The 18,137-nt window shown below is 34.8% G+C and overlaps 2 protein-coding genes across 3 annotated transcripts; one reads left to right on the top strand and one right to left on the bottom strand.

Annotated features, from left to right (window-relative positions):
* Positions 1–6,368: 6,368 nt before the first annotated feature.
* LOC106663062 (cytochrome c oxidase assembly protein COX11, mitochondrial) lies at positions 6,369–9,337 on the bottom strand. The gene is made up of 4 exons (XM_014387598.2): positions 8,935–9,337; positions 7,013–7,162; positions 6,778–6,945; positions 6,369–6,710 (listed from the first exon to the last, which is right to left on the bottom strand). Exons 1-4 carry the CDS (start codon positions 9,121–9,123, stop codon positions 6,555–6,557), a joined length of 663 nt encoding a protein of 220 aa, XP_014243084.1. The 5' UTR covers positions 9,124–9,337; the 3' UTR covers positions 6,369–6,554.
* Positions 9,338–13,968: 4,631 nt separating this feature from the next.
* On the top strand, positions 13,969–15,992 carry LOC106663061 (opsin, ultraviolet-sensitive). Of its 2 annotated transcripts, none has more exons than XM_014387597.2 (10): positions 13,969–14,306; positions 14,361–14,543; positions 14,604–14,742; positions 14,788–14,864; positions 14,934–15,064; positions 15,125–15,297; positions 15,353–15,513; positions 15,573–15,674; positions 15,729–15,844; positions 15,920–15,992. In XM_014387597.2, the coding sequence occupies exons 1-9, from the start codon at positions 14,248–14,250 to the stop codon at positions 15,835–15,837; spliced, it is 1,134 nt and encodes a 377-aa protein (XP_014243083.1). In that variant the 5' UTR covers positions 13,969–14,247; the 3' UTR covers positions 15,838–15,844; positions 15,920–15,992. The 2 variants fall into 2 exon arrangements, with proteins under 2 accessions (XP_014243083.1, XP_024083078.1); XM_024227310.1 differs by having other exon boundaries at positions 15,729–15,840; positions 15,917–15,992.
* Positions 15,993–18,137: the final 2,145 nt, after the last annotated feature.

Genomic DNA, 18,137 nt, shown 5'->3' on the forward strand with positions numbered 1-18,137 from the left:
AATCGTGACATGTATCAACAAGTATTTTTTATTTATTTTATTACATAAATTAACAATTATTAACATTGTTCATGAGCAGTAAAAGTCTGAATAGTATCATTTATGTATAATAAAATTGATTCATTTTAATGTAAAAATATTTCTTAACTTTTTCAATTTCTTAGGTTGCCAATGGATGGTCATGTTAGCTGACTTAACTCAACTATGGATGGCCATGTTAGCTGAACTAAACAAAAAATTCTGACCTTTTTTTGGATAAAAATATTAATTTTTTATAAAACTAAACTATACTGTACTATAAAGATAGATAAGAAACCAAGAAAAAAATGAATGTTGAAGATTGAAATAAAAATGTGTGGTGTTTAATGACCATTAGTCAATGATTATTCGGAGATCGTTAGGTGCAGACTGGTGTGACGAAGGTTTTAGAAAAACTTTTCTTTATCATGCCAACGTTTCGATCTTTATTGAGATCATCTTCAGGACCTGGGATTTATAAACATTGTTTAAATTTTACAAATACATGTAGGATGTGAAAAACATGAAGTTATACAGTGCTACAAAATTTTAGATTAAAAAACATGAATTTATATAATGATAAAAATTTTAGATTTAAAAAAGCATGCTATAGCATTGTATAAATTCATTCTTTTTTTAAATCAAAAATTTTCTATCATTATATATCAATTTCTTTTTTTTTAATCTAAAATTTTCTACACTATAATTTTTTTTTCTAATATAAAATTTTCTAGCATTGTATAAATTCATTTTTTTCACATCCTACATGTATTTGTAAAATTTAAACAATGTTTATAAATCCCAGGCCCTGAAGATGATCTCAATAAAGATCAAAACATTGGCACGATAAAGAAAATGTTTTTCTAAAACTTACGTCACACCAGACAGCATCTCACTACCTCTGAATAATCATTGAAATAAAAATAGATTCCAAATAGTAAAGGTTAATTTTTCTGGATCTTTTAAATTTATTAAATTTACAGTAACTTCAGGAATTCCTCAAGGCTCTCACTTAGGGCCTCTTTTCTTTCTTGTTTTTATAAATGACATTTACTCTGTATTTAACGATATAAATTTTCTTCTCTTTGCTGATGGTTTATTTCTTTCTTTCTTTATTTATTTTTTTTAAACCAGGGTACTTCAACTACAAGGTTATATGAATGAGCCCTTAGGATGGGTTTCAAAATAGTCCATTTCTTTTAAACGAAAAATTACTAGATATACAGTTCGGCAAGACCGAACAGTATTTACGGTTTAGCCTAGACTAAGCGCCGTGCTTTTGTCCACATTACAGTTTTAATACATTGCCTCCTTTATATTTATCACCTTTAAATATGAATATAATAATGATAATAATTGCATTTTTTATGAGGTTATTTAAACTACGAGGTTATATTAACAAATCTTTAAAATTTATTATTTTAACCAAAATATCATTATACAATAAAACAGTATTGTGACATGTTTCAGCAAGTATTTTGTTTATTTTATTACATAAATTAACAATTTTTAATGTTGTTCATGCTCATTACAGGTCTGATTAGCAACAAGTATGTATAATAAAACTGATTAATGTAAAAATAACTTTTAACTTTTTTAATTTCTTAGGTTGCCAAACGGATAGTCACGTTAGCTGACCTAAACATGATCCATGGTAATGTTAGCTGAACTAAACAAAAAGTTCTGACCTTTTTTTGGATAAAAGTATTATTTTTCAATAAAACTAAACTACACTATACTATAAAGAAAGATAAAAAATAAAGGAAAAATAAATGAAGAAGATTGAAATAAAAATAGATCCCAAATAGTCAAAGTTAATATTTCTGAATCTTTTAAATTTACTAAATTTACAGTTATTTGAGGAATTCCTCGGGGCTCTCACTTAGGGCCTCTTTCTTTTTTTACCAGGATACTTCAACTACAAGGTTATATGAATTAGCCCTCAGGATGGTTTTGAAAAATAACCCTTTTTCTTTAACGAAACTGTTTGAATCAGGGCTCCAGAAGATTTAGGGTATCCCAACTCTAATGTATTTTTACCTGTTTTCCACGAATGACCCCCTCACACTGATGGAAGGGGTATGATGTCTTCAAACAAACCAATTCCTGAAATGTATTCATATAATTTGCTAATTATATTATTATTAATATAATATTAATTCAAGAATTTGTTAATAACGAGAGCAGGATTGAGCTTATAAAATGAGTTATAATGTTAATACAAGTTGTAATTAAAAATATATAAACATATAAGAACAGATACTATAAATTCACATGAGAAGAATTAGAATTGCATGCAATAACACAGGTCAATTATGGTAATAAAATTAATAATGTAAAGCTAAAAGAAGATATTAATATAACTAATAGATATACAATAAAAAGGAACAATCTGACCGAGTGTTAGTATCCAAGATGCTGCAGGCTGGATGGAAATGGAAAAGATGGAGCTGGGTGCTAGAATGAACAGATGATCCACGAAGTTTGTAGATTCTTGACTCTCAGTTCCGTAGATAACTCGTAAAGTAAGTTAGCACAGATGTACAACGCGGCTCTCAGCCTCGGAGAAGCGATGGAGAGTAGACAAAAATTAGGCAGAAGGAAAGGAACGCTTCTGCAGGCTCGCACGCTCGTTCTCAACACGTCACACTTGTCTCCCCACTCTCCACGCTGATTTATCAAAAACTCTGTACGCAATTAAGCCTACGGCCAATCGCACCTGCTTATATACTACTTAAAACTACCTTAATATTATTATACATAGATTATAAATCCACTCTAGTTTTTAGCAAATTGTTAAATGAAAAATAACCGTTTAAAAATAGACAAAAAAGTAAATAATACCAGTTGACCCCAACAGAAACATTACTCGATATATATTTCGGCAAGACCGAAGGGTATTGACGATTAAGCCTAGACTAGACGCTGTACATTTGCCTACTACTTTTTTTTAATGCTTTGTCCCGTTTACATATGAATATAATAATAATCATGTTAATTAATAAAGATATTTGCGAAATAAAACAAAATAACTCAACGACAGCATATTTTGCTTGGATATACAGCCGCCAGCAGAATTGCCAAACATTTTTTTTATGAGGATAGTTAAACTACGAGATTATATGAACCCACGGGTGTCGGTGTTTTTGAAAAAAGCTCATTTGTAAGTTATATATACATTTCTTTTAGACGAAAACTTACTAGATATATAGTTCGGCAAGACCGAACGGTATTTACGGTTTAGCCTAGACTAAACGCCGTGCATTTGTCCACTACATTTTTAATACATTGCCTCCTTTACATTTATCACCTTTAAATATGAATATAATAATAATAACAATAATTTAATTTTTTATGAGGTTATTTAAACTACGAGGTTATGTTAAATAAGATAAAATACTTTTTTGCATGAAGTTAACCACAAAAAACTGAAAGAAATTAAGAGAAAGGTTTCCAGAATCATTTGGGACGGATTAGAGCCCTGTCAGACATTTCGGAAAATAACAAACGTACCCTTGTCTGGGTGCCAAGGGACACGAGGCAATTAAGAGGTGGATAAATTGGCCAAGGAAAATTCAATAAGGACACCCATTTGCCCTGAACAGTTTTATGGCTTACCAAACAGCCAAAAACGTCGATCCATTAGACAATGGATTAAAAACAAGTCCTCTGCTTAATGTGAATATAGCCCGAAACAGAAGCTTGGGAAAAAGTTTATCAAAGGACCATCGCAGAACTGCTAAATCTAGGACATGCTAGGACTAGAATCGGAGTGGAAGAAATAAGCATGCACAGATATTGCTAAGAAGAAGAAACAGGAGAACACGTCCTCTGTTGGTGCAAAGGCCTATGTAGGATAAGAGTCCTAATCCTGTGAGAGGAAAAGCCAGGGCCTGAAGGATACTCATGCCTTTGAAAAAGCTTCGGGGTCTGGTAAAAAGCCTCAAGCAAACGAGGGGCCATCTAAGAGAAAGGTTTAAATCTGTTCAAACAACCCGGAAGGAGGAAACGGTCCTCACACAACTAAGGGTAGGCCATTGTAGGTTTACCGATGGATTCCTCATGGCAAGGGAACCTCCTCTGATTTACCAAAGCTGTCATGAACTAACAGTCAAGCAAATGTTTTCAATTTGTCCTGGAGAGTACATGTGGTTCTTTGGGTCTATCTAATGATAGTCACGGAATAGAAAACCACTTCAATTTCTTAAAGCCAGCTGATCTTTTACCTGAAGTTTAGAATAGTGGCACTCAAATTAGAGTGGTATGGCAGGTGCTTAGGGTACACAACAGTCGAACCCGTAAAAGCACAACGAAGAAGAGGAAAAATCTATATATGTTAAATTATCTTCAACAAAAATCATCAAACAGTTACCGTAGAAATCCGTTTATCTGAACTTGAAAGTACCCGGACTAGTCCAGATGATTGAAAGTCCGGATAATCTGAAAATTTGTGATTTTATTAGTATTGTGTCATAAAAACAGGAAAAAAAACATGAAAGTGAACACTTTCATTCATATATCAAGTTATATTTAAAATAATAGATAGTTTTAGTTTTGTTTAAGTCCGGACATCTCGAAAAATTTATACATAAAACATACCTAATAAAAATATACGTAATAAAAAAACCTTTATGGAAGCCAACATAAGAACAACACAACACAACAATTTCTGTCTTTTGAAATAGGATGCACCTTTTTTTATTTATTCATTTTTAACAAAAACTATTTATTTAGAAATCGTGAGATGCAGAGTCTGGTGTGATGTAGGTTTCAGAAAAACATTTTCTTTATCGTGCCAACGTTTCGATCTTTATTGAGATCATCTTCAGGGCCTGGGATTTACAAACATTGTTTACATATTACATTTTGGATGTGGAAAAGTGAATTTATACAATGCAAAATATATTTTATATATTCAATCAAAGTATTTCTACTCACTCAAAGTGTTTGTCTTCTGTGTAATTGTGCCATTCTTGCGTGTCGTGTCGAGAGTGCCAGTGAGATTTTGCTATTTTGTGTTTATAGAGAGTAAAGCAACATATCTATGATTGCAAAAAACCCAAGCAAAATCCTACAGCACTCGCTACCCACCATTTTGAACACCAACACAATTTCGACTTCAAAAATCCAAAAATATTACATACAGAACAAAACAAATATAAATGTAATTTCTTAGAAATTGTTTATATCAACCGAGATAAATACAGCATCAATTACAGAACAGATACATGTAAACTCAGTCGCAGCTACGCCAATATCATTAATCACATTCAATACAGATAACATACATATATCATCACATTACATTCCACACATCAAATATTTTTCACATTGTCTAATTTCCCGACAATTCAGCTTTCCTTTTCCTATTTATCCCTTTCTATATAATCCTGGAAGGATAATCTGGCAAAACCATTACCAACACATTTTTTCCCTTCGTTGGCTCTTTCCACCTCAAAGAAGCCGACGCCTTATACACACATTTTAACAAAAACATAACTGTCGGCCTCTCTGATTGTGTGTCTAGTGTAAGGGCCTTGATTTGGTGGCCTTTATAAATTTCGAACGACGAATTAAGTCCCATAGTTGAATTATGAATTTTTAAAAATTAATACACATGCATTGAGAAATATGAAAAATTTATTTTAAAATATATATATATATTTTTTTTTAAAATAAATTTTTCATATTTCTCAATGCATGTGTATTAATTTTTAAAAATTCATAATTCAACTATGGGACTTAATTCGTCGTTTATATTAATGTTATTATAATGTTTTAACAAATGGGTTTCCACTGTAATTAGAAAAATGTCTATAGACCGAAACTCCTTAGTACTACCAACTGGTGTCCTTCTAAAGATGACATAAAACCCAAAGAATCTCAAGTGACTGCAAGATGCTAAGGTTTCCGACCAACTTGGACTAATCAGCCTCAAATGAAGCTGCTGTGGTACTGATATTGACAGTACATCTAGGTTATGTCCTTACTGCATACTTGAGGGATGTAGATGATGTAGATGGCACATAGGCTTGCAAATCCCTTGTCTTTAGCCCATGATTGTTTTGTTTGTCAATTGCTTAAGCAAGTGTGTTGAAAAGCCTATAGCATAGGCAAGCCGGTCGTTGGTTTCTGTTTTTTGCTATACCGCCTTCATCATTATTCTGTTCAGGGTTATGACCCATAGCGGTTGCATGCCTTTACAAAAATTTTAAACTTCCTATTTCAGACCATCTGGTACCTGTAAGCAATAATTTTATATACAGATAAATTTTTCTGTGAATAAAATAATGTTTCTTTAAAAAAAAAATTATATCATGTAGGAAGAAGGTTGTAAATGAAACATTTACTTGTCAACATTACTATAATTGAATACACTGGCTTTCTATCCGATCGGGTTTGTCTAATGAAAGTAAAATAGTAATTTCATCGATTTTTATTAAACAGAGTTTTATGCCTTGAAAGCCATTTTTAACAATGGTGCAAAATTACCACTATGTACATCTTTGAAAATAAAATATATAATTATCGACTTATTACGAAGCGTGCGCTTTCAAGAATGAAGGTAATGGCAGCTTCAACCCTTCCTTCGCCTCGAAGAAAGTATAAGAAAGGATTATTGTGTCGACTAGTTCTAGCCTAGGATCCTCCGTGAAATCAGGGTCAATGTAGAAAAATACAGGCATGTCAACCTGAAAAAAAAAAAAAAAAAATGAATTTACGAATAAATTTATTATAAAATAAATGAAACTCGGTCACCTCTTCGTGTGGATTGAGCAGTTGCTCTTCAAAGCAGAAACACTGAATCTTGTTGAAATACTGTCCAGCCTCGAAAGGAACGACGTTGTAAGTACTGATACCAGTGACTGGAAATTCCGTACTGTTTTTAGCCTTATAAAACGCCAATGCTGTTTCTCCAGGAAACACCTAGAATAAATATAACAATAAACTGTAAATACTAAATTTAAACATTTATTTAAAAAACAAAAAAAACCTTGATTTCAGACTGTTGTGGTTTGAAATTCCACCTCATGTTAGCACCTCTATCAGCATTGAATCTTACTGTTATCTCTCTATGTTTTACCTTCTTCATGTTTTCAACATCTTTCGTGTTGGTCACTGTCGTTCCTCCATAGCTGTACGCCTGTGAAATAGAGTTTTATTTCAAAATATTTTAGTTTGATTAGTAAACATTTTAAAATGTTCAAGAGAGCTGAATTCTTATGTGGAGAAAAAAAAACTATACGACAGTCGAAAATTTCAATCAGATCTGATTATGTACACAATATGTAAGAAAAAAGATCAGGGCATCTGAAGGCTGGAACGGATTTAGAACAGATAATGTAAATATACCACATGCCATCCAACTACTAATAGGTACACTATGATCTAATAGTAACAAACTATAAAGGCATCTGATGGCTGGAACGGATTTAGATCAGATAATATAAACAAACTACATGCCATCCGACTACTGATAGATACAGTATGATCTAATAACATACAACCAAGGTGTGACGGATAACCAGTTCACATAACCTGATCAAAGGAAACATACAACATACAATCCGTCTGCTGTAAATTATTGCATAAATTATGATCTGATATTAAGAAACCATCAAGGCAACTGTGACAAGCCATCTGATGCCATCAAACATCACATACAATATGAGAAGAAGGATACAAAGGTGGCTCCAGACATGCGGTATTCACCGAATACCAATTGCTGCCTAACATTTGTCAAGTCTCGAGATGCTCGTTTTGGCATCCATCAATAGCAAGCCTTTGCGTCCACACATGCGGGGATCATACAACCAACCAGTTGTGAACATCAATACGTATTTGCCAAGTGCCGTGCAAGTCCTCAACTTACTACCAATAGTGATGGGCAACAATGAAACTGTCATTGATACAGCTGTAGTTACTGTTTTGTGTAGTGGCTACAAACACCCATCCACACTAGTTGGGAATTCGGCCTATGCTTGACATTTGGCGAATCTCACACTTCTGGAGCCACCTTCAGAAAAACATGTCATGGTGCCTGGTGGAAAGAATAACTATTTCATACAATTAGACCTGATAATAAGACAGACATACATGGTGGTTCCTTTCTGGCCAATGGCTAGAATGGATAAACCATTTAACAAACTTGACAACAGAAAACATAAAGCCTGCTATCCAACTGCTTTCAATATTCACTGAATCCCTAGGCCACAGAAAGGTTCAGGACCTATCAGCAGTACACCCCTTTCCAAGGACGTCAGGCTGTTTGATGGCCGCTTAGCATGAGAGGATTTTCTTGTTTTTTTACCCTTTGTTCAAGTTGAACTGGGTACATCTCTCAATAGTACTTCAGCCTGGAAACGTGTATTTTCCCATAGTTTCTGAGTATTTGGTTCCCAGACTGATACTCCTGCCTTCGTACTTTCCTGCATTCTAGATCATCAAGGGTTTTTCCCTCTTTCCTATTCTTTTTGGTACATAAATTTGTTTGGAACTTTCGCTTCAACTCATTCTGTTCATGTCGTCTCTTGGGGCCATGAGTATCGGGTCCGATGGCTAGAATGGATAACTGTTTAATATCAGACTGACACAAACTACACAATCAAAGTGATCTTATAAAAAAAAATCTGTCATGTCTATTTTACACAGTCAGACCTGATAATATGACAAATACATTTTTAATGTAGTCGACCTTTTCTTAATATGGCATGATTGTAACAAACCAATCATGGCGTCTGACGGCTGGTATGGATAACCATTCACACAACCAGACCTGACATGCTCCAACTGCTGTCAATTGTCATGTACATGACGACAAGAAAAATAATCTTGTCACGTCTGATTTGTATACCCAACACACCAGCTGTCTCGAATTTTGCAAATTTGTCTTAACTCGTCTATAATGCATCTCACCTGGCAAAATATCCTGTACAAAGGTACCGCCGCGTAGGTCAATCCTACGGCGAGAACGCCGATAGCTCCTACGTAGTAGACGGTAGACCTGAGCCTATGGTCCTGCCTGCCTCCCCTGCCAGGGCCGGTGGCCAAGTTCCTCCTCAGGGCACCCAGAAACCCGGCCTTCATTCGCAGTAGAGTGGACATTGGATGTTCTTTTTCTAGTCTTTTTTTTTTATAAAATAACGTAAATCACCATCATGCCGACTACCTTTTTATATAAGACAATAACGGACTAAGTTTGACAGTAGGAACTTGTCTATTAAGAAGAAACCTTCCTTTTCTGTAACCACAAATCATTATCAACCGGTAAAATTTTTTTTACAAAATTTCCTCGATTAAGGTCAATATACTTTTTAAAATAAAAAATAATAGTATTTATTAATTAAAACACCGTTAATTTACGTGATTGTTAACAATAATCAATATTAAAAAAAATTAAGTTATTTAAGGGTGATTATTTAATAGCTTAATATATATAAAATTCAGTTTACATTTTTTTTATCATTAAAACAATTTTTTTTTATCCATAGACATCTATTTTTGAGTTGTTAGCTCCTTGCAGTACCTCTGATTCTTTGGGTTAAGTGTCATAATCTGGACTTGGACACTGGATTAGTAGTACTAAGGAGTTTCATTCTACTGGCCCTTATCTGGCTCATTAATTGTTGATTTTTGTTGAAAATAATTTAATTCATAAGCGGATTTTTCATCTTTGTCATTATAGAATTCTCATATGTTCAGCTGTTTCTTGCTGTTGATTACTCGCAGAGAACCCCAGGCCCACAACACCAATCACTCCAATTTGAATGCTAGTGTTTTGAATTTTAAATATCAGAAATTCTAAATTTTACCAGCAATTTCATCGATAAACGATCTTTTAGAATACGAATTGGCAATCATTACTCCAGATCATATTCTCTGTCTCGTAAATGGAATCCTCCAAGGACGTGCTCTTCACCCCCCCCCCTTATTAGTAAAGCGCTATTTACATTGTGTCAGCCTTAAGAAATTGAAAAGGTTGTTTATTCCGTAACTATCATCAGACATTAACACAAACTATCAGATGTACTGCATGACTCCTCTACAGGTCAAATCAGAAACAGTTCCTGATAGCTTTGGCAAATCGTAAGATGTCTATATGAAAACCTGCTATGTCCTATTCTCAGGTGTGCCAAGACCTTACAGGCTGTTCGAAGCATAGGGTCATTATTTATCTTTTCTCTTAATCAATTAATTAATCTTTTTATGTAAGGTTTTGGTTGAAATGAAAAAGTTAGTGTCACGAGCTGGATTCAAACAAACGACCTTCGGCTCAATACGCCACTGCTCTAACCACTCAAGCTATCAAGACAGTCTAATGACTTGTACAAAGATTGCGACCCTATTTAGATTATCTGCAGGTCGATCAACGAACATCATATCTTACATAAAAAGATTAATTAATTGAAAGAAGTAATTTGGTCAATCCGACCACTAAATATAATGGACTTTCTCTTAATTTTACTCAGTTTATTCTGGTTAACTTTACAGGCGGTGTAGAAAAATAGCTTGATGATTTTGTTAAGATAATTAAGCACAAGCAGATTTTTCTTCTTCCTCATTGAGAGTTATTGTACGTTCAGCAGTTCCTTTCTGTTGAGTACCTCAGGAAACCCCAGACCCAGAGCACCTGCTGCCACTCTACTTTGTACATTAGTATTTTAAATATTAAATTTCAGAAAACAGATCAGTCAGCTTTAAGAAATTGAAGGATTGACTATTCCAACCCAAACTATCAGACAGACCAAACTACCACATGTCCTCCTATCAAGGTCAAATTGACCGTTAGTTCGTACAGCTTTGGCAAATAAGAGGTTCCCTTGACATGAGGAATCTATTGGTAAACTTGCAATGTCCTATTCTTAGTCATACCAAGACCATTTACTCCAGCATAAGTATATTTAACCTTTTTCTTATGTTCCCTCAGTTTGTTGTGGTTAAATTTATGCCATTCGTTAAGACATCTTTGCATCTGAAGAACCAAGCAACTTATATCTTAATACTTAGCTTTAATTTTTGATTTTAGAAATTTTTAGAAAATACTAACTTCCAATTACAGGTGTTTTATTTATTTATTTACCATAAGTGTAAATGGATTTTTTCATTGTCCCATGTGTAAAATGTAAGTCTTGACATTGATGACACAAGATGTAAGCGTGAGATGGGGGTGGAAGGAAGAAAGTTGTCGTTTTGCAGTCATGGCATATTGAGGATTCTCCAATTAAGTAGCTCTGCTGCATATGAAACATGAGGTTCAATCTGTAATTGTCCTAAGAAAATTGAAAGCCAACAGATAAACCATGTTCCATTGGCTGAAGGCTCAGTGGAGTCGGAGCATTCAGACCCTAAAGCCGCTGCCCAAAGAGGAGAGAGTGAAGAAGAAGAAAATGAAGAAAGAAAGGAAGGAGAGGAAAAAGGCGAAAAAGAAGAAGAACAAACACCAGGAGGATGTGAACATCAATGTAAACTCCTCGATCACACAGTCCTCATCGTCCGGGGACATTCCTCTCAACGAGTACATAGGTCTGATATACAGGCTGACGAGGATGGAGGATTTCGACGTATACATGCAGAAACTGGGCGTCAACTTCTTCAAGAGGAAGATCGCCATGAAGATGATGCCGACCCATTTCATCCTCGACTTTGCCTCCGGCAAATACATCCTGAAATACTTTTCCAAGCTGGTACAGATCGAGCAACAGTTCCGGCTCGACGAAGAGACTGAGGAGAGGATTGTGGACGGAAGATTCTGCAAGATCCTTTTCAAGTATCATCCACCGGACACGCTTATCGAGACTCAACAGAGTATGAACATGGTGAACGTCATCAAACGGGTGTTTTCCCTGGACACCGTTTATACTACTCTCTGCTATGACTCTTGTGTAAGCAAAATGATCTTTACGAGGAGTTACTTCCATGGCCAATCCAGAAGCCCAAGCTTCACATCCTCCAATTACATCGTCTAAGAATAATAGTGTCTGTTCAAAACTAAAATCATAGCTTTCAATTGTGTGTAATTTACTATTAACAATTTAAAAAAAAATTATAAAAAACACATTGTGTCAGATGATGACTAAAAAATTACTGCTTGATAGATCAGAACGTAGGTTAACACAAAACATATTGTGTTAACCTATGATTACCGAAAAATACCACTTTCACTAGGCATCGCTGCTGCTTCAGCAATGGTACCACCTTTAAGGCAGGCAGCCAATGACTAATGAGCTTGCAACATCCCTGTATACGGGGTGGTGCATTTTTCGACGAACCATAGGAAAACATTTGCACTGCTTAAATGAACTCTGGTGCAATGTTTGTAATTTGCTAATTAAAATTGTTAAACACATAGTATGTACTCAGGAGTAGTTGCAAAATAGTCGTATAATTTAGTCATTACCGATAATTTGTTATTAATTTTCTTTTGTTATAAACAGCGGTCTTAAGAAAAATATAAAATATATTGGTTGTCCAATTGTCAATGAACAAGAATTAAATTAGGGAGGTGAAGACTTTTTTATCAATGAAGTCAGGACCAGCAACAACAATGCTACAAGGACACAAACACTAGAGTAACTATGACTCTTAGTTGGCCTTCCTTCTTCCTCTCTTGGAAGTGGGTATTTTGACAACTGGTGCCATGGATTTAAGGGTCCTAGATGAAGACATTCTCACCTTCCCTTGCCGGTGGTTTTCCTGGCAGTGTAAGCAAACAAATTAGGCTCTGTTGTCTGCCTAGAAGGAGTTTCAGTGTGATTGTTATGTCGCACATTGAGTAGCTTCTGAGTAGACTCAACTATACCTCGGGCTCTCAAAACATTGCGGGGCCAACTTTGACCGGTTTCACACCGTGGACTGTAATACACCTCAGTGTCCTGGAGCTGCGTTTCCAGTATCTTGACTATACACCTGAAAAACTGTAATCCTCAGACTGTACACGGTCAGCCCAGTGTAGTCCATTGAGAAGGATGTGGTGTTCTAGCAGCTGATTGGCTCTAAGCTATACACATATGGCATCATGGCCAGTTGGGCACAATGATATTGAATTTAAAATATAAAAATAGTACAATAACTGAAAAAAAAAGAATATATCTAAAGAAAACAACGACCATTACTGGGCAGGGGATTTTGCCATGGGTTGAACCTCATAAGACGAATTTACACCATAAACCCTGACCAAGGATGATTTCAGGAGTATCCTTCACTCTTCACCTTAGGAAACATGAAAAGGGAATTTGACTTAATTTTTAATATTTTAAACGTGATATTACTGGCAATTGTATGATATCTCTAGAAATTGTAAGAAATTTGGGTAAAAAAAGTGTACCATGATATGGGATGGTGACAGGTTTATTTTTGAACATAACTGATGAATTTGGTATGCTAGTTCACAAAATTTTGTGCCAAAAATCTAGAATGACATGGGCATCAGGGGGAGTCCATTGCAGTGGTTTCAATCATATTTGACAGAGCGAACCCACTGAGTAAGGATGGGAACCACTCTAAGCGCTAATAGGTTCATTGAGCGTGGAGTACCTCATGGGTATATACCGGGCCGTATCTTATTGTTATTAGACATTTTGGTGACCACCTGTGTCTCAACCTGCTTATATATAAACATAAATACTTAATATATGGCAAATATGTTGAAATATATAAACAGGAAAAAGTAAGAAGTGGCAGATTTACTTCTTTTTGCTATTTTCCTTTATTATTGATATGATTTGTAATTTCTATCATATTTTTGTTAAATCTAACCTAGACAAACATTTTTAATTAAAAGAATTGTTCAAAAAATGTTTTAATTTATGACAATTATTGATAACCAAAAATCTGATTTGGGCAGATTTTCTCCATTTTGTTTCTTTGCTATTTATATATTTTGATAATTTCTGTCATCATTTTTGTTTAAAGTACTATAAATAAACAATTTATAATAGAATAGATAAAATATGTTGAAAATTAAAAACATCAAAAGGCAGTAGTGGCAGATGTATTTCATTGTTGGTAATAATGTATTATTATTCATCAATTTTTAAGATTATAGCAAATAACCAAAATTAAACTATATCAAATTCTTCTGGCCTTTTATCAACGTATCAAAGCGGATTTGCCTGAACTTTGGAATTTTTAAGGCTTGATCCTAATAATCTAATAAGCAATTCAGTAGATTATCCGATTAGCGTAAATAAATAAAAAGACCCCGGGCAAACTGGAAACGCTCACCAAGGCATGGAACCTTGTGACTATGGGTCGTGCGACAACAACACATTCTGGGCACCGGAGCCAAGGTAAGCGATCACTCAACTTTTTTTTTACAATTTATCTTATTTCTGTTTTAAAAGGGTGAGTCCAATAAAACTGCTCGGATGGAATTTGAGCCCAGAAGAGCTTAAACACATACCAGAACATTGGCTGAGCTATCCAGAGCCTAAGCCGTTGTACAATTACATACTTGGAATTTTATACATCGGTTTGACGATCGTTTCTCTTGTTGGGAATGGGCTTGTCATATGGATATTCACATCGTAAGTAATTTTATATAATATTTTGTTCTTTATTTTATTTTTTATTTGTGTGTGTAAAAGGGTAAGGTCATTGAGAACCCCTTCGAATGTGTTCGTCGTCAATCTTGCAATATGCGATTTCCTGATGATGCTGAAAACTCCAATTTTCATATATAATTCTTTCAAATTGGGCTTTGCGTTAGGCAACTTAGGATGTCAGGTAGTATAAAAGTTAGTCGTATACAAAATTTACAAATTTAAAAAGGTGTTTGGAACTGTTGGAGCATTTTCTGGTATTGGGGCTTCGGCAACAAATGCAATCATAGCTTATGATCGCTACAGGTAATAACACTGAGCTATGGCACAATTTACTATATATAAATATTTTTTCAATATTTCTTTTTTTCAAAGAGTAATCGCAACGCCATTCGCTCCAAAGCTGACAGTCGGAAAAGCGCTATTGTATCTTTTATTGATCTGGATATATGTCACTCCATGGGCTTTGTTTCCTCTTTTCAACCAATGGTCTAGATATGTACCAGGTGCGATTCGATAATTTCTATTTATTTAAATAAAATTATTACAAATTCAATTTTTTTAAGAGGGCTTTTTGACAAGCTGTACTTTCGACTATCTCACACAGACCGATGAAATTCGCTCATGGGTCGCCACAATGTTCGCCATTTGCTACGTTATTCCGCTCAGTCTAGTCATATATTTTTATTCACAGATGGTTTCCCATGTAATTATACATGAACACAATTTGAGAGAACAGGTAATTATTTATTAAAAAAAAAAAAAATCAATTTTATAACTGATATTTAACAAAGGCGAAAAAAATGAATGTCGAGTCGCTAAGAAGTAACGCCAATATGCAGCAGACGTCTACTGAAATAAGAATAGCAAAAGCAGCGATAACGATATGCTTTTTGTTCGTCACCTCCTGGACACCGTATGCTGTCCTTGCCTTGATTGGTGCCTTTGGAAACCAGTATGTTTGACTTATACTCAATAAGAAATTTTTTTAGTTAAAAAAAATATTTTAAATAGAAATCTTTTAACTCCGGGTGTAACGATGATACCAGCTTGTGCTTGCAAAGCCGTGGCATGCATCGATCCTTATGTCTACGCTATAAGTCATCCAAAATACCGGTAAGCTCCATGTAGTATTTTTCCAGTCGAATACTGACAAATTGTTGCTTTCAGGCAAGAATTGAACAAGAAGTTCCCCTGGCTCGAGATAAAAGAAGCACCTCCGCCATCAGGCGATACAACATCGGCAGCTACAGAAATGACAAACACCCCTTCAGCATGATTCACCTAGTACAATAATTAACAAATCAAGACAGTTGTAGAAAGAAAGTAAACTTTTCTCAACAGGCCTTCAATATTTTACCTTTTTTTTCTCCTTTTTGAATATGGTATTTTTTTGGCTGTTGGTCCAAACATGCGTTATTAATGACCTTGCACCTGTCAGAACAAAAAAATATAATACGAGTATTCTAGACATACTAAAGATTACAAAATGCAGAAATGTGTTGGACAGACTTATACAAAAAACATGAAAGATAAACAAAACAGTGAATTTAAAGACCACAATGTAACTATCAAGGTGTCTCAGGAGCCCTACAAGCATATTGGAAATAAAATAAAATAAAATAATATAGGAATTTGCTAGCTAATATGTTCTGGTAATTGAGAAAGTTTGAAGATAAGTGATTCTAAGTAATTATGATTAAAAGTCTTACAATTAATTAAGGTTTTTAGTTGAGATAAAAAAGTCAATGGCACGAGCGGGATTCGAACCCACAATCTTCGGCTTGATACGCGATATTTGGTTGAGATGGGAGGTTGGTGTACGAGTGGATCGAGGTCACGATAGCTCAAGTGCTAGAGCAGCGGCGTATCAAGCCGAAGATTGTGGGTTCGAATCCCGCTCGTGCCATTGACTTTTTTATCTCAACTAAAAACCTTAATTAATTGTAAGATATTAATCGGTCAAGCGGACCTTTTTTAATTTAATATGATTAAAAGATTGAATGACTGTTAGAACATGAAATTTAATATTTTGAAAGTGAATAGGACAGTCTGTACATATAAAAATACATTTGACAAATTTGTGTTTTTCTTTCTTTTGGTCTCAACACTGATACTTTGGCCAGTACCTGGTCACATATTAAGAGAAACCAGCCAGCGCTGGCACTTAAATATGTGGGATTAAATGGGGCAAGGAGGTCTCGAGGCCGAAGTAGAACATGGTTCTCGGGATGGAAAAGTGCCGAGGCTTGGGCAACAGTGTTAGGATGGATTGTGGACTTGTATAACTTTTGCAAGAGGGACTGGATCATTCGTTGGCTAAAAAATGTTGAGGTCATTAGTTCTCTCGAGCTATTTCCTTTTTTCCTCTGTTCAAAGGAAACGTTTAGGAGAAAAAATACTTAGAAGTGTTAAATCATGAAATATCCTGGGTTGGTTGTCATACACATTTTGGCATTTTGCCTTCTTCGGTGTTGTCTAACCGACCCGGCAAGTATAGGTAGATCCAGATGATCGTTAAGGACCAAATTTCTTATCCTGTACTGCCAAATCTTTCTCATTCCCATGAATTGCAGAGTTCTTTTTTTTTTATTAATGGCAATTTTCCAGTCAGTTTCTTCATTCAGCATAATTTTCAGGGCTATCAGTATAGAATGTATGCAGCAAGGATAACTGATTTTGTCAATAGATGATTGTCCGTCCATAGTAAAGCAAGAAACGGTGATGCTGATAGCTTATAGTTCTTCCTGATTGTTTCATTGTTCAAGCACCAGTTTGCAATTTTTTATTTTAATTTTTTTTTTAATTTGTTTCTTGATGTTGATTAGATAAGAGGAGTTTGAGTATGAGTATTGGTCTATTGTGCATCTTCATTGTTGTCTACTCCTCATTAAGCTTATGGCTTTTTACCAGATGCCAAAGCTTTTTCAAGGACTGCACAAGGGTTATTTCCGCCTTTCCAAGTCTATGCATAAGCCTCTGGTGTCCAGTCAACAGTCCAACAATTATTCCAGTTCTAACACGTGAATGAATGAAAAAAGTACTTTATTAGATAAACAAAAGAAAGAAAAAGATTGTACATAACTAAAAAGCACATAACGGCGATGGTTAGCAACTGTCTGCCGGAGTCGGATTATAAATTTTTAATAAACAAACAACACATTTCTTCTCTAGGAATAAACACAAGAGAGAAAAAACTATATAAGTAAACTAAAATAACAACATATCTATGTATATTTACATACAGTTACGCACATATAAATAACCAGGGTGTCTGATATATACAATAAACATTTAATAATTGAAATAAAAAAACTAGTATTTTCCTGTAGTTTCAGGCTTCCATCACAAACTTTACTAATTTTAAGGACTCGGGGTTATTTAATAAAGAGATTAGGTGCTCTCATTGTCAACGTGGGCAGACCTATATGCCGTGCTAGGAATTCTGCTAAAAAGTGAAAACAATCTTATCGAGCTTGCCTGTTGCAGAGAGAGTACTTATCGGAACCATTGACTCTTGTGGGGTTATAGATGAAGTAACTTGCACCTAACTTTGAAAAACCAGTGAGCTAGCGGAAT

The sequence above is a fragment of the Cimex lectularius genome, unplaced genomic scaffold (genome assembly GCF_000648675.2).
Source record: "Cimex lectularius strain Harlan isolate CLEC.00 unplaced genomic scaffold, Clec_2.1 scaffold185, whole genome shotgun sequence".
NCBI lineage: Eukaryota > Metazoa > Arthropoda > Insecta > Hemiptera > Cimicidae > Cimex > Cimex lectularius.